Raw genomic sequence first — 27182 nt, forward strand, 5'->3', positions numbered from 1 at the left:
TGGCTCGCGGCCTCCGCCATTGTTGTTCTTTCTGTTTCCACACACTCTTAACATAATCGAGATCAACTTCTCCGATAAAATGTGCGTGCTAGAGAGAGAGAGAGAGAGAGAGCAAAAGAAAGATATAATAGAGACAGGAAATGGAGAGAGGAGAATGGGAAAGATAAAAGATGGAGAACGAGAGAGAGATAAGTCAACACTACACACATGTTGTGGATGTGCAGTATACATGCATATTTGTGTGTATGGTAAATGGTGCATTTATATAGCACTTTTATCCAAAGCGCTTTACAATTTGTTCCTCACATTTTACTCACACATTCACGGCGGAGGCGACCATGCAAGCTACCAACATGCTCATCGGGAGCAATTAGGGGTTAAGAGTCTTGCTCAAGGACACTTCGACACGCTGACTGGGAGGAGTGGGAATCGAACCGGGAACCTCTGGATTACTAGACGACTGCTCTACCTTCCGAGCCACTGTTGCATGTGTGATCATGAGCGTATACTGTACATACAAATGTGTATACATGGTTTGGTGACTGGGTCAGGTATGGTGTAATATTAGAGGTCTGCAAGCCCTAGGAGGCCCTTTTATTTGTCTCGCTTAATTGTATACACGCGAGTCATGCGCGCACACACAAGTGTGCCGTTTTTTTTGTGACCTGCAACAGGGCAGTTTTAAAACCAGAGACAGTGGACGGACTTGTCTTTCTTGCCTGCAACTTAAAGTAATGGCTTTGCTTGTCCAAATGACAATACTGACCAAATTGAGATATATTTTTCCCTTGTCCATTTATTTTGTTTGCTTTCTAATTTAAAATACAGTTTGAAACCGTCTGTACACAGTAGGCTATGTGTGCTAGCAGAGCTAGTCTCCAGTCATGAGTCACGGTGCACATGTGCAGTGGTTTGTCCACCAAAAAAACGCCAAAAGATATAAAAGAAACTAGCAGAGCCAGAACTGTTCAACCCTGGAGCCACAGCCAGCAGAGAAGCTTGTTTACGGTACTTTCTAGGGATGCACCGATCCGACTTTTTCAGTCTCGATACCGATACCGATACCTGGTTTTGGGAATCGGCCGATACCGATCCGATACCCATTGTCCAACCCCCCCCCCCCCCCCCCCAAATGTAATCCACGTTTTTTTTATATATATATATTTAAGAATTGTAAAGGATCACAAGTGTGTTTTTGATTTGTTGTAAACAAAGACAGAAAATAAACTTCATTCATTCAATTAATAAACTGTATGCCTCACTGTCACTGTGTGGAAGAGACTGGGATCATTCTTTTGTGCAAGGCAACATCAGGCTTGACTTAAAACATTACTTTCCTAACTTAGTGAAACTAAATGTAACAAATTAACACATAGATATAAATGTACTGAATGGTTATTTCTTATTTTATTAATTTTTTTTTTCTAAAAAAGAAAAAAAATATATACGTATTTAATTTTTATTTGACCGATACCCGATCCAGCCATTATTTGGCCGATACCGATACCAATATCGGATTGGTGCATCCCTAGTACTTTCGCTTTCAAACCAGCTGCAGCCTGAGAACTGGAGTGTGAGGGGATGTAACACTAAAGATGGCGGCAACGACAAATAATTGCGGCAAAATAAACATACATCTGTTGTTTTTTTTAATACTTAGAACAATATCGATAATTAGCGATATCGAGTGATATGATATCGTTATCGATATCGTTATCGTGATATCATTTTTGGTAGGGATGCTCGATATTGGCTTTTTTACCGATACCGATATACCGATATTGTCCAACTCTTAATTTCCGATACCGATATCAACCGATATCACATTTTAATGCCGATATCGGCCGATAATATCGGTAGGCCGATAATATCGGACATCATTTCTATAGAAATGTAAAAAAATAAAAATAAAAAATTTGAAAACCGATACCGATATTTTCCGATATCACATTTTAATGCCGATATCGGCCGATAATATCGGTAGGCCGATAATATCAGACATCCCAAATGTTTTGCCATATCGCCCAGCCCTAGTGGAAAGATTCTTTATTTCTTTCACAAGCCTAATGGACTGTAGGAGTGAGTGAGTGAGTGAGTGAGTGAGTGAGTGAGTGAGTGAGTGAGTGAGTGAGTGAGTGAGTGAGTGAGTGAGTGAATAATCGAGAGAGTGAGTAAGTAAACAAGTGAGTGAGATCAAGTGGGCAACAGTTGCCATAGTCTTAGAGGACCATAGCATACCAGTCTGTTAGAGGACCATAGCATACCAGTCTGTTAGAGGAGGACCATAGCATACCAGTCTGTTTGAGGACCATAGCATACCAGTCTGTTTGACATTCCAAGTCATTCTTGTCTTTATGCAGAACTCAAGGCGCCTTTTTTCGCCCAGTGGGCGATGGCCACTAGATACATTTTTTGGTACACATCAGGTAACTTAGAATGAGCAGAAGTTGGAGAGGAAAGAGGGGAGAAAGAGGGAAGGGGAAGGGGGGGAGGTGACAAAAAGAGAGGAGAGAAGAAGAAAATATAAAAGATCAAATAAAAAATAAACAAACAAAAATAAGACTCAATAATAAAAACAAAGACAAAATAAAACTAAAACTAAGACCCCAATTTTTATTTTTATTTTAAATTTAAATAAAAAGAAAAAAGGGGGACATCACATAGGGTCAGACATAAGACAGAACATAAAGCAATAATACAACATATCAGACAGGCTAGCGGCTGTTCCTGGGGAGGGTCCGTTACATTTGATCGTTATTACTTTTAGCAGAAGTCAGATTGTGTGTGTTTGACAAGGCGCCTTTTTCATATTTATTTTCTGCCGATTCACCAGTGAATCTGAAAATGTGTCTTAATCACTGCATAAATCCATGAAAATCACCACATCTGACTAAAATGCCCTGCTAATATCTGAATAAAATGCCATTCTTCCCCTGAACGTTAATGCCTGCCTTAAAGGGGAACTATTCTACTATTTCTTTCACTATTTTGGCACTTTTACACCATTCCTGTGAGTCTATGGAACACCTCTGTAATTTTTATTTATTTTTTATACATTGTTTTGTATTTCTAATCAAGTCCTCAAAAACAGCATTTTTCTACCTCAAGATCTCGAGCCGTTTTGAGCCTGGGCTCCAACCACTGTGTGCAGCTCATCATGATCCTGATGCCACACAGCCACATTATCATGCAGCTGTGTCTCTCTGACATCACAAATCATCACATTTTCGAATGACTCAGTTCAGTGAGGGTGAATATTGTGAGAGGAGATATGAGAATTAGAGACATAGATCATATTAATATAAGTTCACATAGCTAGGAAACAATGCTAAACACTCAAAAAGGCCATTTATAAGATAGTTCCCCTTTAACACATTCCCTGCCACGCAATTTGAGCATCTTATACCATTCTCTGCCAGCACTGTAAGTCTATGGAGATGTTCACCTTCTTTGCAGGGCTATAACCTTTTAAATTGTATTGCTAAATTGACATTACTATGGCCCATTCAACATCGATTATCTATGGTTCAGGATGTAGGAACGTTTAACTTTTTCATTCATACATTCATACGAAAATACCGTCTAGAATATAAATATGTTTTTATCGTTTTCTGCAGTAATTCCTAGAACGTGAGATATAGGCATAAACGCATATATAGATTATCAAATGCCGTTTGTTGCCGATCCACGCTATATTAAAAATTTCAACTGTACATGATCCTAAACGTTATGACTGATCATGCGCGGATGAACGGAGGGGGGGGGGGTCGTTTATAATTCCGTGATCGTCGTTAAATGCTTTATGTAGTATGGGTGATATAGTGATCAGAGCAGTTTGCATGGATAATAATAAACAGGCTGAAAGTAACGTCAGCGTCCTCTTACCGTTAGACGATGAGACTGGAGGAAAAAGATCCCACTTATTTTTTTTTGATATTTAAAGTTTTTTTATTTTTCTCAAACAAGACAATACATACACAACAAAACAAGACAAGAAATGATAATAATAACAATAACAACAAGGGGCGAGGGGGGGGGGGGGGTTGCAGAGCGTTACAAAGGTTCAGTAGACAAACTTATTCCAGATAGTGATCTAATAAAGCTCAGGGGACCTTGAAGGCCATCGGGCCGATCACTCTCTTGAAGAGACAGAGCAGCCTGTTCCATCGATAGCAAGTCCATGAAGTCCTTGCGCCAGTTCTCCATACTGAAGCAGTTCGGTTTGCGTTCTTTCCAGTTCATTAAAATAATCCGTTTGCATGCTAGAAAAGCCAGTGCTACAGTATTATTTACAATCTTTGCTTGAGCAGTGTCCATTTTTACACCCAATATACACATTATAGGGCAAGGATTAATGTCAATTTGGAGAGTAACCGACAGGTCCTCAGCAATGTCCAACCAAAATTTCCTAACAAGTGGGCAGTGCCACAGCAAGTGCATGAGCGTACCCTCTACCCCACACCCATGCCAGCACAATTTGGGTAGGGTGTGATTCATTTTATTCAATGTACAGGGTGTTATATAGGCCCTGTGTAGTATCTTTAATTGTATAATTTTATATCTAACACATTTTGATATTTTTGTACTATTCCTAAGTGCTGCTTCCCATTGTGTTTCAGATATGGATATACCCATGTCTCGCTCCCATTGGACTTTAGTTTGGGCATTGGTATCAGGGGTGGTTGAACATGATAGTTTATACATTGCAGAAACAATGCCTTTCCTGCCTGTAATTCCCCTTAATGTCTCTTCCATGACTCCGTTTGTTCCTATAGCTATGCCTTTAGACAACAATGATTTAATAACTGATTGTATTTGTAAATAAGATAAAAATTCTGTGTCTTTCAGCCCAAACTGTGTTTTAAGTTCATTAAAAGGTATCATATTTCCCCTTTTGATCACTTGGCCCATCTGTGTTATATTATGTTGTTGCCATACATTATTTTTAAGGAGTTTACCTCCTGCAGAGAGCAAAGGGTTTTTCCATAATGGACATGATGGTAAGGAATATCCACTAAAGGTCAGGCGTTTATGTAAGATTTTCACTATCTCACATGAAAATTCTAAAAGCGGATTGTCCAGTCTGGGAGTGATTTTTGGGTTATACCACAACATTGAAAGAGATAGATCTTTGTTATGTTCTTCTATAATTTGTTCTTCAAGCCATTCCCAGCTGCCAATCTGTCTCACACTATTGTAAGCCCACTGCAAGGGGTATCTTGAGTTATATGCTATGTAATATTGGTGGATATCTGGTAGTCCTATTCCTCCACTATTTTTTGGTTTTATAAGTTTTTTATGGCTGATTCTAGGTTTTCTGTTGTTCCATAGGAAGCCAGAAAATAATTTGTTTATTTCTTTGAACCAACTAGGAGGGAACTTTAAAGGTATAGAGGACATCAAAAAAGCTAGCCTTGGTAACAAATTCATTTTTATAATATCAGATCTGCCCCAAAGGGATAAAGGCAAGACTGTCCATCTTTTGATGTCCTCCTTTATATTCTTTAAAAGGTCAGATATATTTAACTCAACCATTTTTTCAATGGGAGATCGGATTTTAATTCCCAGGTATTTAATTCCTTTTGGCTTCCAATTGAAAGGAGCAGAACCCAGATGTGATTGAAAAGTTAGGTTGTTAAGTGGAATAGCTTCACTTTTACTATAATTCACTTTATAGCCCGAACATTTACCAAATGTATCTATAAGCTTTAGCACTTGAGAGATGGAATGGCTAGGATTTGTTAGTGTTAATAATATGTCATCAGCAAACAGGCTGGCCTTATACTCACAACTACCAATACGAATACCACTGATTTCTTTATGAGCACGTATAGCACAGGCAAGTGGTTCGAGGGAAAGAATAAAAATGTGCGGTGAAACCGGACATCCTTGGCGGGTAGATCGATAGAGATGGAATGGATCAGACCTTATACCATTTGTTCTGACTGACGTAACCGGTTCATGGTAAAGTGCCTTTATCCAGTTCATGAGAACCGGACCAAATCCGTATTTAGGTAGTACATAAAACAGATATTTCCACTCCACTCGATCAAAGGCTTTCTCAGCATCCAGCGATATTGCCATCGCTGGATGATGGGAGGCCCCCGCCCTTGACATGACATGCATTAGCCTCCTCATGTTATTTGAAGCTAAACGACCCTTTACAAAGCCAGCCTGATCAATATGAATCAATGAGGCTATAACATTTTCCAATCGCCCTGCAAGGACCTTCGCAAACAACTTATAATCATTATTTAAAATACTCAAAGGTCTGAAATTACACATTTGCAAGTGATCCTTGCCAGGTTTTGGAATCAATGAAATAGTAGCTTGCCGCATGGTTAGCGGCATGGATTGATTGGCCACTATATCATTAAACAGCAATATTAGAAGTGGTGTAAGAGTGACTTGGAAACACTTAAGAAATTCACTTGTATAACCATCATCACCCGGTGTTTTACCGGTTGAGAGGGATTTGATAGCTGATTTAATTTCATTTTCCGTGATAGGTGTATCTAGTGATTCCCTTTCTTCTTCAGAGAGGGTTGGGAGATTTATATCTCTGAAAATGTTTTCCATTTCCTCTTCACTCGTACAACATTCTGATTTATACAGTGTGCTATAAAATTTAGTGAATGCTTTATTGATTTGAAGTTGTTCACAAATCAGAGAGCCATCTTCATCATATATGCTAGAGATTGATTGACGATTTTCTTGCTGCTTCAGTCTGAGAGCAAGCATTTTACCAGCCTTATCGCCAGATTCATAATATTTTCGACGCAACTGAAAGAGGGCAAATGCATTTTCCTCATGTAGAATTGCTTGTAATTCTGTTTTTATAACCAACACTGCTTTTTTCAGTTCTAAATTGTCAGGGTCCAACATATGACTAGTTTCCAAGGACTTAAGTTCAGTAATCAGACCATGTTTCCTTGCCATTTTTTCCTTTTTCTTAGCTGTTGAGTAGCTTATAATCCAGCCCCTACAGGTTGCCTTATAAGCCTCCCATACAGTCTGCACTGACTGGACTGATGTAAGATTAATACTAATGTACTCCTGTGTTTTCTCCTCAATCATAGACACAAAAACTTGATCTTTCAATAAGGAGTTATTAAATCTCCATTGTTTGGTTTTATTGTTAATTACAGCAGGAGTAAAAAGGACTGACAGGGGCGCATGGTCTGATAAAAGTATGTTATGAATTTTGCAATCAATTACATTACCCACCAAGGATTGTGAGAAGAGAAAATAGTCAATCCTGGAATATGAATTATGAGCGTGGGAGTAAAAAGTATATTCACGTGTGTCAGGGTTGACAACACGCCAAATATCGGTTAATGCAAGTGAGTTTTGCATTTCTTTAAGTGCACTTGACAATGCTCCGTCTAGTGGGAGGGGACGCCCAGACCTATCAATCGAGGCATTGCTAACCAAATTTAGGTCCCCACCCATCAGAATGGGATAATCTGCAAATTCTGCCAGCACCAGATTCAGCTTTGACAAAAAAGTATTCTGTCCCGTATTAGGAGCATATACATTTACTAAGGTACATTTTTCATTTAGTAAAATACCTGACAAAATTATATATCTACCATCTTTATCAACTATTTGTTTTGAAAGTTTAAATGATATTTTCTTTGAAATCAGGATGCTTACCCCTCTAGAGGCTCCACTGCCTGGTGCTGAGAACACTTGACCTACCCATCTTTGTTTCAATTTAACTGATTCTATTTCATTCAGATGGGTCTCCTGGAGCATTGCCAAATCACATGATAGGGATTTCAAATATGTAATAATTTTATATCTTTTCGTTTTGTTTGAAATACCTTTCACATTCCAGCTAATCAGATTTACATGATTAGGTCCCATTATTTTTATCAAGCAACTTTACAGCTTCCTCCTTGTAAACTATGCAACAACATGTATGGATAGACAAAAATAAAAAGTACAAGACATACACATACATAAAGTAAGCCATTAGGCAAAGGAAAAACAGTAAACAAAACAGAGATAGACTTAATGTCCATCCCTTGTCCGCGAGCAGAGCAGGCGCGGCCGTGCTGCATCCTACACAGCTCCGTTCTCAAGGTTCAATCAACTTGCGCAAATAAAAAATAAAAATACGCGATGCGGGCACCAGCGTTATGTTTATGAGGGAGAGAGTGTGATTAGTTCATTTTCCACTTGTTCATTGTGTAACATAAGTAATATCTCAATAATTCCATCAGTCCCACTCCCAGCCGTAAAGCATAATGAATGAAGGTATAGAAGAAAAAATAAAAAATAAAGCAGGGGGGCTTACAGTGACGCTGGTGCAGTTATGCCTCTGGTCCTCTCACTCATGTCAACCAAAGATCTTGGGTAATCGTTTCTTCAAATCTTCAACAGCCTCCGATGCGTTGTTGTAGATATATTTCACCTCATCAATGGTGATAACGAGCCTCGCTGGGTAAAGTATTCCATAGCGCAGGGACGTTTCTTTGCGGAGTTTCGCTCTGATGTCATCATATTCTGCGCGCTTTTTTTTAATCTCCGTTGGTAGATCCTGGAAGACTCTCAGTGGTTGTCCTAGCCAGGATAGTTGCCTTTTCTCCGCCACGGCCTGGAGGATCCTCTGTCTGTCGCTCCATCTCCGTATGCGCACCAGATACGGCCGCGGTGGCTCACCTGGAGCCGGGCGGGGACGTGGGCTACGGTGCTGACTTTCAATTTCTGGTGTTGGCTCGTCGTCTTTACCATCCAGAATATATTTTAATTAAGGCTGTCAAATATATCGCGTTAATATCGCGTTAACTCCCGATTCTATTAATGCCACTAATTTTTTTAACTCAAGATTAACTAAAAAAAAAAAAAACATTTTTTTTTTTTTTTTTTACTAGACTTCACTCAGGTGTATTATTGATGCTCTCATTGATACTATGTTTGTTTCTGAAGTGTATGTGTGTGTGTGTGTGTGTGTGTGTGTGTGTGTGTGTGTGTGTGTGTGTGTGTGAGATATAGAGAGAGAGGGGGGTGAGAGAGATGAGGAAGGGGCAAAAGAGAAAAAGAGGTGGGAGAGTGTGTGTGTGAGGGAGAGAGGGGGGTGTGTGATTAATCAGCCCTTGTGTGTGTGAATGTAACAAGTTCCTAACGTTTTCTTTCCCCTATTATTTCATGCACACTTTATTCATTGTTTTAAATTATTATTTTCTTTTAAGTTATTTTGTGCATCACTCTGTTTTGAATTTGATGCAAATTTGCAATGCATGAGGGTCATCCTTTTGTGTTAAATGGCTGCACAAAGCAAGCATTTGTTGACACGCATGTTGATAAGAGTATTAAAACTTGGAACTTGAAAAAGATCTGTTTAAGGTAAAAAAAAAAAAGTTAAATTAAAATGCGATTAATTTGCGATTAATCGCGAGTTAACTATGGACAATCATGCGATTAATCGAGTTAAATATTTTAATCGTTTGACAGCACTAATTTTAATATGTCGCCCATCATCTTGTCTGGGTTGCCTGTCTCCAGTCCTTCTGCCAGGCCAACAAAGATCAGATTATTTCTCCGATTTTGTGCTTCCAAGTTACTACACTTTGTTTGTAGCGTGTTCAGTTCTTTGGCTTGGACCTGCAGGGTTTTACTATTGGCCGCACACTGGTCTTCTAGATCTCCGATTCTTCCTTCTGCATTAGAGACTCTGTTCAGAATAGCCCGTGTCTCTTTTTTTAGGTCTTTCATTGAATTGCCAAGTTCATCCAGTCTTCTTTCAACCGATAATTTAAGGTCGCTCACCTCCGTTAGGAGTAGCTGCGCCCAGGCAGGTGTGTCCTCGCTTGACATGATTTGTTTGATTGCTGCACGCCGTTCACCTTTCTTTGTCTGGGTTCGGGTTTCTCGGCAAGAGCCAGAAATAGACATGCAGACAGGCAACTATGTTTGAACAAAATAATCCAGTTCTTCAGTTTAAATAGATGATCATTTAGAAGCAAAATACTATATTCTAAGGACAGAGCTGTGCAGAGCACTCAGCACGCCATTCCTCTCAGTCACGTGACGTCATCACACACAGATCCCACTTATTTGACGGCGATCGCCTAAATCCATTTCCGGTTTGTATAATCATAATACATGGCCAAATCGTATCGATTATTGCGTTATGGCAGCGATCGCTACACACGGACGTGTGTATACAGTCCCGCAACAATATGCGAGTGGCCGGACGCATTTCGGAGACGCACCGAGATCGACTTGTCCATTTCCGGTTTGGCAACTCGCCGATCATCCACCAGGGGGCAGTATTGAAGCGTTGCAGAGTTGTGCCGGCTCACACTGCATCAGACCAGGCTCCGTGAGGGAAATATGAATAACATGGCGAAAAAATTTAATATGATCTCAATAACGTCGTACGCCGTGGATTGGCAGAATTAGCATGAACTTGAAACACGTTGTACGACGTTTTTGGCGCAGGATGTGTTAATACGGTGTCTAAAAGGGAAGAAGATTAATTCTTCCTCAGATACTGTATTATATCACAATGGCAAAACTTTTCAGAAAACAAGTGACACATAAGATGTTAGCATGGCATTTCAGTCGGATGTGACTTTCATGGGTTTCAAGGATTATACCAGCCTTACTTTAAGTCTGTGCCAATCGCCTGTGTTAACTGTCTCCTTCATATTATTCATGGTGGTGTCTGCACACAGTCAGCATTATGGTAGTTGCCAATATGACAAACTGTTATTCTACCTTCAGAAGAAGCTATTCATTCTTGTACAGTGTGAAAAACTACTTCCACAGACGGGGACAATTGCCAGAGTTAAAGGTCCCCTGTCTTATAAATGGCCTTTTCCAGTGTGTATCATTGTTTTCTAGCAATGGGGGTTTGTATCAATGGGGTCTGTGTCTCTAATTCTCATTTTGGCTCATCAGTCTAGTCTCGAGTTCACGAGATCCTCCCTCACTCAACTAAGCCATTCTGATTTGACTGTTTTGCTGACGTGAGTAAGGCACTGGTTGTAGTCACCACCCACAATCAACAATTCGCTCAACAACAGAGCGAGTGGAATTACTTCCTCAAACGGGTTGACGTGCGCGGGTGCCGACAGAGACAGCCGAGAATGAGCGGGAGAGAGAGATAGATAGATAGAGAGGGAGAGAGAGAGAGGGATACAAGCATTTACACACAACCTCCCGACCGCGCGAGGGAATGTGTGTGTAAATGTGTGTGCGCACGCGGGGCTGGAGCTTCTCCACTCGCATATCACTGTCAAAATATTGTTGCGCACGCTCCCACGCGCGCACCCGTATTCCGATCCGTGCAATAATATTCACAGGGGTATATATTGTCATTTGAAACAAGTTACCAATGCATTGTCCCGTGGGATTATGCCCCCCGCGGCGAAATTAATTAGTATCCCCCTCAATCTCTCTATATCTCTCTCTGTCTGCTAGTGCAGACTGTGGGTGACTGTCACCAGTGTTGCGTTGCTCATATCAACACTGGTTGCACGCACGCTAATGACACGCGCTCCCAGGCGCATAAATGTTCCCTTGCATAAGGCCAGACTAAAGACAGTGCCTAATTGCCTCTATGAATGGAATGTAACACCTGGCGACCGGCGCTATTGATATGCAAAGTAGCCAGGTGGGTACTGCGAGTTGGTGCATCAGTCGAGTGCAGCGCATTCCTGTGTGCACGCACGTGCACATCCGTGCATGTGCGTGCACGCGCTTCTGCTCACAAAACTTTGGTTGCACGGAGTGCAACCCCGTCCCATGAGCAACGCATCACTGACTGTCACTCAAAGCGCTTATGGGCGGAGCCCAGCCCAAAACAGCTTGAAATCTTGAAGTGGAAAAATGCTGCTTTAGAGTACTTGATTAGAAATACAAAACAATGAATTTATTTGAATTTTACAGATGTGTTCCATAGACTCACAGGAATTGTGTAAAGTTGCCAAAATAGTGAAAGGAATAGCAAGACATGTCCCCTTTAAATAATCCACCACAGTAAACATGATGCCGAAATGTGTTTCTCGGTTTGATCGTTCATTCACTGAGTTGATCCTTCTTACATTAGCTTGCTAGCATTCATAGCTAGCTTGCTAGCATTCAGAGCTAGTATTCAGATACCTCTAATTGGACCATGTTCAGCTTTGAAGGCCCACCCTAGACAAAACATTCGCCAGGGTTTTTCGAACGGATGTTCGAACCTTCGTTTTTAATCATGCAAAAAATGTGCTCCTAAATACTTTTTCTAGTTCAATACTGTCGAGTCTTGACTTTAGGCACATAGCGCACATTTCTGCAGTTGAGTAGTAGTACCTGATTGAAAACTTGATTGAAAACTTTATGTCTCCCGTCAGCGTGAACACTTAAGGTAACTTACTTGCGTTCAGCTTTTCTCTGATTGGCCACGACGCCCATGTGACCGCGGCAGAGCGGAAATAGGCTGCTGCTCCGGCGAAAGAAAGACAGGCATTCTATTGCCATGCTCTGCGACAAACTCTAACCTTAACCAACTCCGAAAGAATGCCTAAACTTAACCCTAACCTTAACCAACTCCGAAAGAATGCCTAAACTTAACCCTAACCTTAACCAACTCCGAAAGAATGCCTAAACTTAACCGGCGAAAGAAAGACAGGCATTCTATTGCCATGCTCTAAGACAAACTCTAACCTTAACCAACTCCGAAAGAATGCCTAAACTTAACCCTAACCTTAACCAACTCCGAAAGAATGCCTAAACTTAACCGGCGAAAGAAAGACAGGCATTCTATTGCCATGCTCTAAGACAAACTCTAACCTTAACCAACTCCGAAATAATGCCTAAACTTAACCCTAACCTTAACCAACTCCGAAAGAATGCCTAAACTTAACCGGCGAAAGAAAGACAGACGCTAGTTACGTTTATATAGAGAGGCGATAAATTAATTAAACGTAAAAAAAAAAAAAAAAAAAAATTGAAGTGATTTGAACTTGTCACCAACTGGACCACAGGCTCCACAGCAAGCTGAGGAACGAGTTGAGCTAACCATCGATGTTAAAACAGGGGGGATTGCGTATGCATAATGCCGCGGCAACCTATGCGCCGCTGCCGCGTCGCCGCAGGGCGTGTCACGTGGGCATCATGGCCAATCAGAGAAACGCGGAAGCACTCTTGGGCTGCCTTTAAAGATATAGCCTCCCGTCATGACCTACAGTACTTACTGGTCATGGGAGGCTTCAATAACGTTTGGATGATAATTGATTTTATGAATACATTTGTTGAAACAACATCTTGTTGGCCGACTATCTATCTCCTGCTATCTTAACGTTGGCAAGATAAAGGGCTGCGCTCTGGCTGCATAGCTTAATTAACGTGCATAACATACCTGTGTAACGTTAAGTAACTTGTGTTCCGCTGGGAAAGCATCAGCATCACTGCATAATCATATACTTTGTTTAATCCAAACGTCCATTCGGAAACGTTGTATTATGAAACAAGATGGGTGAGCCTGTGAGTCTGAGTTTCATGGTTGATTAATTTCCTGATAATGTAACCCCTCCTCATCCCGACTAGACTTGTGTTGTTGTGACCTGTGTTCACAGTTCACGCATGACTTTAGAATGATTGTAAACAACATAGTACTGTGATATTCTTGTAAAGTAAATACAAAAGTTAAAAAAAATTATTAAAAAATATATATATTTAATTTGAGCTGAGGTTCGAACTTCGAACCCATTAATTAAGAATCGAATGCCAACGTAACGAACGAAGGTCCGAACGTTTGGGCTCAGCCCTACTATTATATAGGTGGGCCTTGAAAGCAGAACAATCAGAGGTCCAATCAGAGGTCTCTGAGCACAGAGGACAATCATCACACAATAACAACTGATAAGTGTGTGTGTGTGTGTGTGTGTGTGTGTGTGTGTGTGTGTGTGTGTGTGTGTGTGTGTGTGTGTGTGTGTGTGTGTGTGTGTGTGTGTGTGTGTGTGTCTGTCTGTCTGTCTGTGTCTGTGTGTCTGTCTGTCTGTGTCTGTGTGTCTGTGTGTGCCTTCACCCAGGGACCGCATGCAGCAGTCAGCCATGTACGACCTGTGTCTGGGCATGAGGCAGGTGAGCCAGGAGTTTGTACGGCTGCAACTAACCTACGATGAGTTCCTCTCCATGAAGGTGCTACTGCTTCTCAGCACAGGTAGGACCCCACACACCCACTGTGTGTGTGTGTGTGTGTGTGTGTGTGTGTGTGTGTGTGTGTGTGGTGTGTGTGTGTGTGTGTGTGTGTGTGTGTGTGTGTGTGTGTGTGTGTGTGTGTGTGTGTGTGTGTGTGTGTGTGTGTGTGTGTGTGTGTGTGTGTGTGTGTGTAAAGGCAGGTGTAAATATGGATCAGGGGCAGTATACAACGTGCTGGGGCAGCGGACTGAGAGCAGGGGACACAAACACGCTGGATTGGCTGGTCAGGAAGGCCAGTAGCGTGGTTGGGGTGGAGCTGGACTCCCTAGCGAGGGTGGCGGAGAGGAGGAGCTTTGCTAAGCTCCAGGCCATCAGGGAAAACCCCTCCCACCCACTATACACAGACTTGGCTGACAGGAGGAGCATGTTCAGTGCTAGGCTCACACTACCTAAATGCAGCACTGAACGGCACAGGAAGTCCTTCATTCCAACAGCCATCAGACTATACAATGCATCACTGTGCCTCACTACATCACTGAGCACAGAGTGACAGTTACCATCTTCCTGGACTCTTACTTTTGAAACAGCACTGTGCAATACTACCTACTGTAGACCTCAGTATATTTTTACTGTATATTTTATTCCATATTTATTCTATTTTATTCTACTCTTATCTTAGGCAATTTGATTTGTTTTGTTATTCTTATTCGTGACCTGTTCTGTCTAAATGTTTAATGTTGAGCGATTTGCAGTGTCAAATTTCCCTCTGGATAATAAAAGTATTTATATTCTAAGTTTCTCCTCTTTAAAACGTCCCATTTTGCACTTGCGCACGCGTCACGGCACTTTGCAAGTGCCTACCGGCTCAGGGCTGCATTTTTCGCAGAACATATAATATACCGTTCTAAACATCTATTTGTAGACGTTCGAACGCCACCTCACTCGAACAATTCCATGCCTCGGTTCTTGAGTTACATGACGATATGTCAGGCGAGCGACTTTTTACAGGCTGGACGTCAAATGACCACGTCAGACAGTATACGCTCAAGAACTGACCAATCACTGCTGATGGCGAAAATTATTGGTCAGCGTTGTAGCCAACAAGTGTCCACTTCCAACGATACCCCATTTTAGGAAGTAGGTGAAAGTTGACGAGCGAACATAAGTTGTGACTCAGACTTCAGAACGCACAGAGGTGGATGGCAGAAATGGGTTTTGGAACTCTTTTATTTTGGCGTCGGTTTACTAAAACCTCTCTCAAACACTAATTTCTGAATGGATTTTTATAAAATTTGGACTTGTACTACATAAGAACCGCTGTGTTTTCCAGCTCCACTGGAATAATGGAATCTGGAATCTTGCAACCACTAAAGAAAAATGTGAGTACTCAAGTTCAAGTTCAAACCTCTGTTACTCTATTTCATTACTTTTTTGCATTAGTAACTTCAGAATGTTATCTTTCAAAAGAGACCAAGCTCATGCATGTGCTATAAGTATAACATATACAACTAAGCTTTGCAAAAACAAGTATGCAGTGCTCAAGTTCAAGTAAAATAAATTGCCACTTTTCTGCCTGCCTGTTAATACTTTCAGTGCCAGCCATTAGACGCAGCCCTCTGTAGCGACGCCACCGCTAGATAGATAGGGATCTTGTTTTTCTAGAGCTATAACTATATTCTATATTATAGCTATGGATACAATACTATGGCCCATTTTACATCACCTATCTATCGTTCAATGTGTGAAAAATAATACATTTTTCCATCCATACTTTCGCGTGTTATACCGTGGTGAATATAAGTTTGGTTTTAGAGCCCTATACGCCAATTCCACTATAGACGTTGCCATTTCTTGCCTGTACGTGCTATTATTCCAAAATCAGATCTATGTCATTATGGGTCGTGTATGATTATTTGACTGTCAGTAACGGCATTCGTATTGAACACTAAAAACGCTTATCAGCCCGATCGGTCTAAAAGCATTGCAGGATCAAGCTAAAATTTACTTCAGATCATTCTTACCTGTGATTGGGAGTATTCCAAAAATAATATTCCAATTGTTTGATCGCCATCTGGTACATCCAATGTCGATTTGGTCCACGGCATAATCCACCACAACATATGTATCGGGGATATTTGATACGCGTCAATGGAACCGGGACAACCGTTCGCCTCGGTCGACAAGGAAAAATTAAACCCGAGACATTTGGCCGTCCCACAGGCGAAGATACAAGGTTACAAAGGGTACTCAATACCGCCGTCTAGCGGGATGCGGCCGGTATTGCACCTTGGGGACCTCAGACTCATTCCCTATGGTAACAACAGGCTCCCTGGGTGGATAATGAATAAAAATATCTAAAAAAAAGGAAAAATTACCCAGAAACAACTTAACACTTTGGCTGCCTAAGGTTAAATTCATGATATACCATAGATTGCCAGCGCTATTTGTCTATGGAGAAAGTCCCCTTCTTTGCAGGGCTATAACTTTTTAAATTCTATTGCTACATTGCCATTATTAGGGCCCATTCAAAGTCCTATATGTATTGTTCATTGTGTAGCAACGTTAAACTTTTTCATTCACATATTCATAGTAAAGTATGGTCTAATGTATAAGTATGTTTTCATCTCTTTCTGCAGCTTTCTCCAGAACGTGATATATAGCCCCAAATGCATTATATTGATGATGAAATACAGTTTGATGGCAATCAGCGCGATATAAAAAATTCCAACTAGACGTACTTCTAGAAGTTACTACACGTCATCTGATGTTGACCGGATGGGCGAGGGGGCGTTTATAATTCCATGGGCAGCGTTATACCAATCATCTAATGTGGGTCAAATGTTGATAATAGCAGTTAGTATCGAAGACGGTAACGTTACACGCTGAAACTCACCCCAGTCTCCGCGCGCCGTTGGGCGATCATCGTAGAGTAGAAATCTTATCATTATGGGATATATTATTACCCGGTCCATCTCCAGCTTGTATAATGGTATATACGTCCAAATCATGTTGTTTATCGAGTTATTGCCAATCGATCACCGTGTAGCGTGACGAGCCAGAGTCCCATGACCTATAGCGAGCGCCCGGAAGTACTACGGACGTCTAGGACAACCTCTATGCAACATCCTGTTTGGCGATTGCGCCGATCGGCCACCAGATGGCGCTCCTGAACCGCCAGAGAGCTCAGTGGGTCCTGCTGGTGGATCTCAGGCCAGCGGAGGGGACATATGAATCCGATCGCAGATTTTTGAAATATTGATATAAGGACGACGTAACGCGTCCTCCGGCAACTTTAGCATGGCCAGCAAAGACGTCTAAAGACGGTTCCCGGCAGTCAAAGTGTTAAGTAGTTTTTGGCACTGAACGATTTAGGCCCAGAAACGACTTAACTTAACAAGTGTTAAGAGGTTTTTAATGTGCACGTATCACCTTTAGCGAAATGCTGACTGTAGGGCCTATGAGTGTTCTTTTCTCTCCATACTTTACATTAATTAGTACAGTTAACAGGCATTAATTAGTACAGTTAACGCATTAATTTGTATGGTTAACATGAATTAATTAGTACAGTTAACAGGCATTCATTTGTATGGTTAACAGTAGGGCTGACCTTCGAAGCTTTTTTTGGCAATCGAAGCTTCGGGGCCGAGCTTCAATTTTAATTCGAAGCTTCGAGAGAGGAAAATAAAATAAAATTAATTATAATATCTTTTTATTTTTATTTTTATTTTTTTATCTTATGTTGTGGGACTTGTACAGCACTTTGGTAAACTTTATTGTTTTTAAATGTGCTCTATAAATTAAGTGGATTGGATTAATTAATTAAGTAGCCCCTTTCGTGACTGTGACGCAGCCAACACGGTTTCACTCGGCTGCGCTGCCTGGGTGCAGTGGGGCTGCTCTCACAGCCAACGACATGACATTACATAATTATGTTGCAACCTTCGTCTATCAAGCAAACAATTATATTATATTTAATTAATAATTAATCATTTATAATTATATCAGACAATGCACCTACAAAAGCAGATGATTACAATTAAATTAGCCAACTTGGTAACACATTAGTCATAGCAGCATATGCATAGCCTTATTAAGGTTTTGTGTGGCGTCGCCGTCGTGTACAGCGATACTTACGTTTTTTAGGTGATTTGACAAAGTTGTTGTAGAGTTGTGATATGCCATTTTCTTCTGGCATATCTGGCACTCAGCTTTTTGGGCATTGTCTTTGCATATTTTAAAGTGTAACCACACGTCTGATGACTTCTTCGTCGACATGTCTGCTGCACATCTCCACGTGCTTGTTGTAGAGAGGTGGAGTCGAAGCTCGTGCCATCGAACGAAGCTTCGAAGCTTTGAAGTATTTAAGACAGCCCTAGTTAACAGGCATTTAACTTGTCGGTAGCCAGAGAACACACAGAACAGGTGATGAAGACATAACTAGAAGAATGGGATTAAAGATCAAATCAAATCAAAGTTCAAAGTTGATTTCCGTCAATTTGATTCCATGTCGCGATGGATTTTCCGTCAATTGGCTACCTGGTATAATATGATTTGTAGAGGCATACAATCTATTTTGATGTCGGTATTAGGTAGCCTATATAAATCATATATAATAGCATAGCCTACATAATAGGCCTTTATCGGCTACAACTATGCAGCAGTAACTTGCGCATAACGCATGGCACAGACACAGTGCCCTGCGAAGCCTGCATACAGGAAACAAACTTGATCGTTAATCTAACTGTTGTCCTTGTATCTTTACGCTTATGAAAACATTAAATAATATTTATAGGCTATAGCCTAGCCTGCCCTCGTTTGGCCACAATAGCCTATTCTCAAATGGCTATGGTCCGCTGTGGGCTATCGCCTAGCTGACGGACCAGTAGCCTATATCATTATCATATTCCTATGTCTATGGAATCGTGGGGCTCTGGGGAAGAAAGGTTGGGAACCCCTGCTATAGCCTATCCTTTATAATGGTATAGGCTATTTTATTTACAGTAGTCTACATTTTATGATTTTTGCCACTTTTCTCAGTTATGGTGTGGCTGAGACGGATCGGGATTAATGAAGCTGCTAGGAGACTGCTTCTCTTAACACTTTGAGTGCCAGCCACGACATATGTCGTTATTTCATGCCCCCCGTTGAGTGCCGACGACGCTAATTGTCTTTTTCTTTTTTATTCACGATCTGAATTCATATTTCCTCAACCGAGTCTCCCGTTGGTACAGCAGCCCCTCTAGGAGCTCCGATGGGAAAATACCGCCCCCTATCGTCTATCACTGTGTAACTGCAGGCCATTCGATTACACTGGTGGATCTGTGGGGGGTGAGCCTACTGGCTCCACTATGCTGGCGAGCCGTCTGATAAAGAGGGAAGTGATCGCGAGATGGAAAGCAGCCTGGAATATATATTTACAGCAGCCAATAATCAATCAATAAACGCAATCGATATTTGGAATGGCGATCAGGAATTGGAATAATATTTTTGGAGAACATCTGATCTAAGGTAAGGAGTCTATGTTACCAGTTTTAGGATAATCAGAGCTGTTTTCACTGAGATAACAGCGTGTCCCGTATGTGTATATGTGTGTGTGTGTGTGTGTGTGTGTGTGTGTGTGTGTGTGCTGTTGAGGAAATAAGATCATCGATTTCTCAGCTCGCTTCTATAGCGTGCATAAGTACACATATACTATCGATAATCTAGCATTTATTTGAAAACTATTCATAAATAGGCCGACAAATGACAACGTGTCTAGTGTATTCGAGAATATTCCAATAAATGCCGTTTATGAGGGAATCTTTCCTATTTTCCAGAAATTTGTAGAGAAAACGATAGCTTTTCGAAATGCTATAAAAAGGATATGAACCGATTAAAAAACAATCCGTTTCGACAATGTTGACTGCAAACAAGTCATTGATAAGCGACGGGCAGATTAGACAGATAGCCATAATTTAAAACATAGATTATGCGTTTTTAACGCTATCATTGAAGTGGGTGGCGGCATTCAAGCGGGTAAAAAGGAAAAAACACGGTCGGCATTGAAAGTGTTAAGGCTACAAATTAAAGCCACGATTGAAAATAATGTACTTCCTTTCTTGACAATAGCCTATAACAATAATACGAGAGAGAGCATACAAGAACAATGAATCTCACTGCCATGTAGCCTACGCCATGTGTACGCCTGCCTATGTGATCAATAAAAACTTGAACTTGAATTCCATCACGTCTGTGCGGGAGCTCCCAAATAGGCAAGCCGACGTTATTAGGCCTAACTATATATAGCCTACATCTATAAACAAAAAGTTACAGTATGTAGATGGTTGATTATTTGTATGACAAAGTCAGAGTCAACCCTTGCAAAAAGTTTTATTTTTCAGTTTTATTTAATGAAAACAGCATTGATATTACGTAAAAGCAAACTGGCAATAGGAAAACATTTCAAAATAATCGAGTTCCCTTAAAAACGCTAACGCTATTAAATAAAAAATATACAGTGAATAAGAATATGACTTGGCCTGAAAAAAAGTTCAGTCAGGAGATTTTTTTTGCTGTAATCCCTGAGAATGTACCTACTCAGTGGAGTGCAGACCTCAGCCAAGGCCTAACAATCTCCATGCCATTACTTTCACATACAACATTTTACTTCTGGGTAGATGACAGAAACAAGAGTTTCAGATATTGTCAGTCTCAACACACCCACACAGAAAAGGTCATGGAGTCACCAAAATAATTAGTGTTGAATTACTTCCTCTTGGGGTCATGAATGTGCACAGAATATTTTATGGCAATCTGGCCATTACTTTTCAAGATATCATGTTCTCAGTTTCGCCTGATGGTGATGCTAGGTTTGTGAAGCATGCATGTGGAATGTGCACAGTAAATTGCATACGTAGCGATCCGGCCATTATTTCTCAAGATATCTCCACCACAGACTTACTTATACACCCATTACATAACCGGCAAAGGTAATGATGGTAGCATACAGGCTCACTATGTAAAGCTGCTGTTGTACAGTCGTAGCATTGGAGCCAATTAGCCTCAGGTTACATTACACTATGGTTTGGTATGACTTTAGTCTTGGCTGCCAACTGGGCATGGCATCCATAGTATGCTAGTGGCAGTGATCAAGGGACTGGGAGGAACCCCATGGCACTGTAGAGCACATACGATAAATGAAGGAAGGGGACCCAGGAACAGTCTCAGTTGAATGGAGTTTTGCCATAGGCGTATTTTCAAAATTATATTTAAAAAGATTATAATTAAAAAAAGAAATTGAATTGCAAACCATATCCCAGTGTGTTTGTACTCATATAGCAGGCTGTCGTTTAATATGAACAGGGTTGTATTTTACACCACTTACAACACTTCAAATGTAAAAAATGCATTCAAATGAACTATGTCTTAACTCAATCTGCGCCATCCACGTATATATACGTGTTTGCTCGCCATGCATTGAATGGCAATCACGTATATATATATCGATTTTAATATTCTATTCAGTGTCACGGACCTCTATGTTACCGTTAAAAGGCATACTGGGACCCAAGTGTGCAGTACCGGCCAGATCCTGCTAGGTGGCAGTATCGCCCACCCTTTGAAACCCTGTTCCAGACTGTGTATCGCATCTAAACCCCTCCGGGCAGAGAATTTTGGTCCAGGCAAGCCTAGCGGTTCACCCGATCACATTGGAATGCGTCCATGGCCCCTCGATGCATGTGTTGTGCCGGATTATGTTGGGGACACCAATACTGGAAATCGCAATCAGACAATTGGAATATTCTTTTTGGAATACCCCCGATCAAAGGTAACGTCTGACGTCAATTCCACCTTGATCCTACAATGATTTCATATCGATCCAGTCGATCAACGTATGTAGTATTCAAAACGAATGCCGTTGATGGCGATCAGAGCATCAAAAAACGATTTGATGCATTCATGATGAAACATAATACCTATTATATACCTTTGATTTGGAAACGGTAGCATGTCCAGGTGAGAAACACGAACGCATTTAGCAAAATGCACATAACATAGCACCGTTTTCAGGAATTAGCCAGGATCGCTCTGAAACTATACAATATTCACGACGGGATAACACGTGAACATATACATGAACAAATTTATTATTTTTCACATGTTGAACTGTCTGTTGTTACTGTTGCCATAGTATTGTCTCCATAGCTATAATATAGAATATAGATATAGCCCCTGCAAACACTTTCTTGACAATAGCCTATAACAATAATACGAGAGAGAGCATACAAGAACAATGAATCTCACTGCCATGTAGCCTACGCCATGTGTACGCCTGCCTATGTGATCAATAAAAACTTGAACTTGAATTCCATCACGTCTGTGCGGGAGCTCCCAAATAGGCAAGCCGACGTTATTAGGCCTAACTATATATAGCCTACATCTATAAACAAAAAGTTACAGTATGTAGATGGTTGATTATTTGTATGACAAAGTATTTTTGGAATACCCCCGATCAAAGGTAACGTCTGACGTCAATTCCACCTTGATCCTACAATGATTTCATATCGATCCAGTCGATCAACGTATGTAGTATTCAAAACGAATGCCGTTGATGGCGATCAGAGCATCAAAAAACGATTTGATGCATTCATGATGAAACATAATACCTATTATATACCTTTGATTTGGAAACGGTAGCATGTCCAGGTGAGAAACACGAACGCATTTAGCAAAATGCACATAACATAGCACCGTTTTCAGGAATTAGCCAGGATCGCTCTGAAACTATACAATATTCACGACGGGATAACACGTGAACATATACATGAACAAATTTATTATTTTTCACATGTTGAACTGTCTGTTGTTACTGTTGCCATAGTATTGTCTCCATAGCTATAATATAGAATATAGATATAGCCCCTGCAAACACTGCAACGCACAGTGAAAATGCCTATATAAAGCGTGGCACATTTACTATAGGATAAGGATAATAGCTGGCAGAGAAAGAGTTAAAGGAAAATACCAACCAAATTAAGAATTCCAATAAGCTATTTCCATGGCCTAGGAAAATTCTGTCAATATTTGTGAACATGGGATACCCAAAGCCATAAACCAGAAAAGTATGACTCAAACGTGTGATGTCACACACAGGTGTAATTAATAACATTAGTTATGGTTCAGTTCCATTTTAGATGTGCCGGAGCCAGCCACGCCATCTTCTCAGCGCTACACTCCACCCTCTCACACCTGGATGACAGCAACACCTACTGTATGTGAGAATGCTCTTAGTCAACTTTAGCTCAGCATTCAACACCATCATCATCCCCTCCAAACTCATCTCCAAACTCCTTGTGACCTTGTGGAAACAAATGACCTCGACATCAACCCCTCCATCTGCAACTGGTTACTTGACCTCCTAACCAACAGACCCCAGTATGTTAGGTTAGACAATTTCACCTCCTCCACCCTCACCCTCAACGGTAGTGGGTCTCATAAAAAAAACATGCCGGGTCAGCACCTGTCAGCACAACAACCTGGCCCTCAACACCAAGAAAACCAAGGAGCTCATGGTGGACTTTAGAAAGCCCTTGTCCATATCAACGGGACGGTGTCTCAGCTTCAAGTTTCTGGGTGTCCACATCTCCGAGGACCTCTTTTGGGCCCTCAACACCTCTACCCTGGTCAAGAAAGCTCACCAGCATCTCTTCTACCTGAGGAGACTGAGAAAAGCCCATCTGTCTCCTCAGATTCTGGTGAACTTCTTCTCTCTAACTGCATCACAGTATGGTATGGCAACTGCTCTGCCTCGGACCAGAAAGCAGTGCAGAGGGTGATGAAAACTGTCCAATGCATCACTGGTACACCCCTCACTGCAATTGAGGCTGTCCAACACACACAGTGTCTGAGGCATGCAGTATTGTCAAGGACAATTTGCCCTCCTCCCCTCTGGGAGACGCTGCAGGAATCTCAGTTCCAGGACCACAGGCACAGCTTCTTCCTCTCAGCTGTCACCTTGCTGAAGTCTGTACCAAAGTGACAGTGCCCCGCATCGATATAGTTAATTTATAGTTAGTCTCAGCCACTGTTTATAACACTGTATACACCGGCTATATCTTTATTGTTAATAGCGACTCACTCTATTTATACTGTACATCAATACCGTTAATACAGTATATACCTTAGCTTAGCATATACTCATATAGTTATTACACATAAGTATGTACATTCAAGATTCAAGATTGTTTATTGTCATATGCACAGTTAAACAGACAGTTTGCCATACAATCAAAAGGCATTCAAGAGCCTGATGGCCTGTGGGTAGAAACTGTTTGTCAGTCTCGTAGTTCTGGCTTTCAGACTCCTATATCGCCTGCCTGATGGCAGGAGGTTGAAGAGTCTGTGTTGGGGGTGTGTGCTATCCTTAATTATGTTGTGTGCTCTCCTGGTGGCCCTGGTAGAGTAAATGTCCTGTAGTGAGGGGACGGCTGCTCCAGAGATGTACTGAGCAGTTTTAATCACTCGCTGGAGTGCCTTCCTCTCCTTAGCAGTGCAGTTTCCATACCAGACCGTGATTGTGCTGGTAAGGACACTCTCAACCGTACTTCTATAGACATTTTGGGTGGCATGCCAAATTTTCTCAGCCTTCTTAGGAAGTACAGTCGTTGGTGCACTTTACAATGCACTTTACTGCTCCTTTGCACTCTTAGATGCCAAATTGTGTTGTACTCTGTACGTGTACCCTGTGCAATGGCAATCAACTTGAATCTAATCTAATATTTTTGGACCGTCTTAGACCACAGGAATAATATGTATGTATTCTTAAATCGGGTAGTTTCCCTTTAACACATTGGTTGCCAGCAGGGGGTGCGCGATTTATCGCTTGAGTGCCAGCACTTTAGTCAATGAGAGGACGAGCACATTTGCGAACGCATAAACTATATCTTAAATTAAATGATGTCTCTAATACACCCGTCGCTTCTCAATGACTTGCTTGCAGTCAACATGTACGAAACGGATTGTTTTCATCAGTACATTTCCGTTTTATACCGTTTTGAATATGAGTATAGTTTTGAAGATTTCTAGTGATTCCAGATAAATCCGCGAAAATAGCTCTTTATTGGAATACACAAAACACGTTGTCATTTTTCGGCCTATTTATGAATCGTTTTCAAATAAGCGCTAGATTATCGATAGTATATGTGTACTTATGCACGCTAGAGAAGCGGGCTGAAAATCGATTATCTATGCCCTGCCTGGCACTAACGTTACGCACACACACATACACATATGAGACACGTTGTGAATGTGAAAAAAAACTCTGATTACCCCAATACTGGTCAAATAAAGTCCTTACCTCACATCAGATGTTCTGCAAAAAGATTAATCCAATTCCTGATCGCCATTCCAAATATCGATCACGTTTATTGATCCAACGTTATACCTCGTTATACCTTATATAATCGACGCTTCTTCCAGTTCCCTCAGTGGATGCAATAGTCTCAGGTTACATGGGTCAGAAGTAAAATGTGGAATCCGGAGTTTTTTTTTCTGATGCAAGTCCCATTGACTCCATTCCAATGGGTGCAATACCATCCGGGAGACGATAGGGGGCGTTATTTGCTCTTTTCGAGCTCAGAGCCAGTCCCAATGATAACGTGAGGCTGGATGGATGAAAAATTCATGGATATCGCTAATAAAAGAAATAGCGATTAAATAACGAGATTTCTCGTCATTGGCACTCAACGCATGGCGGCCAACAACGAGATTTCTCATCGTTGGCACCCAATGTGTTAACATTGGAAATGGTACAATATGACAACCCTAAATCATTTTAAATGACCACCATGGGATTCAAATGGTTTGCATTTAAAGCAAAAAAAAAGGGTGTGAAAGGTGAAAGGGTTAATAGAAGGCCAGTCAGATTGCAGGCAGCGCTCCAAGACCTGCTGGTTTTACCCCCACTTCCTTCCAACACAAGCTGGAATGAAGCAACATGGAATGAAGCAAAAAGGGAAAGGAGAGGGCAAAAGACTGAGGGAGAGAGCGAGAGAGAGAAGGTTTAACCCTTTGTCGTGTGGCAGTGAAAGGGTCAACCTTCTGTATCGTGACATTGAAAGGGTTAACCATTGGTAGTGTGGCGGTGAAAGGGTTAAGGTGCCATGATTGTAGTAAACTGTCAAAGTGACTGCTATAATCTGTGCCGGTTGGTGGATGTTGTGAAAACAACGTGCTCAGCGGATTGTGAGGGTGCAAGAGATCAGTATCCAGGGCTTCATGACGGAGGCACCAGAGCCTATATTACTGTTCGCCAAACTATGACTGGCCATTCCGTTCCACCGTAGATCGCATGGTGTCAGGTCGTATCTCCAATTCTGGTTTTCCAGGGATCAAGAAGCAGCCTTGTTTTCAGATCAACACCAAATATATTTGCGATATAATACAAGGTTATGTTTTTTTTGCTTGTTTTGGCAACTTGTTTTTTAAGTTTTAATTTTCATTTTTTTTAACAACATACATAGACAATACATTTCAGCATACAAAATTATAAAGACTCATCAACAAGAAATAAAAATAAAACAGATATACAAAAGTGTGGCATGGGTCCTTCGGTCCATTCTATATTTGCATCCTTTATTTACATTTTTCATCATTTCCTTGTATCCTTTTCAATCCCCTGTGATGTCGTTCCTTCCCCTCCTATATTCTTCCCACTTTTCCCATTTCAATTCAAACTTCTCTTCTTGCAGCCTCAGCAGATGTGTGATTCTCTCCATTGCCTGTATCCCCTCTACTATCTCTATCCATTGTTCCTTCGTCTGCACTTCTACCCTGTACCACAGTTTAGTTAAAGCTTTTTTGGCTGCCACTATTAGTATCTTAATCAAGTATTTGTCTTCCCCTTGAATTCCTTCCTGTGATAGGTTCCCCAGATACAACACTTGGCCTTCCTGGGGTATTTCGTATCCTATTATTTAATTTATTATCTCTCCTATCTCTTCCCAGTAGGGCCTTATTCCAGAATATCTCCAGAATATGTGTGTGTGGTTCGCTATTTCTTGTCCACA

At 41.1% G+C, this 27182-nt stretch overlaps 1 protein-coding gene across 1 annotated transcript in view; it reads left to right on the plus strand.

Moving 5' to 3' along the window:
• Positions 1–27182, plus strand: part of nr3c2 (nuclear receptor subfamily 3, group C, member 2) — a 383204-nt gene that overhangs the window by 278432 nt on the left and 77590 nt on the right. The window contains exon 7 of the mRNA XM_084318531.1: positions 14028–14158. Coding sequence (XP_084174657.1) covers positions 14028–14158 — 131 coding nt within the window. The remainder of the gene's footprint in view (positions 1–14027; positions 14159–27182) is intronic.

This window comes from Notolepis coatsorum (assembly GCF_963971535.1).
Source record: "Notolepis coatsorum genome assembly, chromosome: 7".
NCBI classification, from domain to species: Eukaryota; Metazoa; Chordata; class Actinopteri; order Aulopiformes; family Paralepididae; genus Notolepis; species Notolepis coatsorum.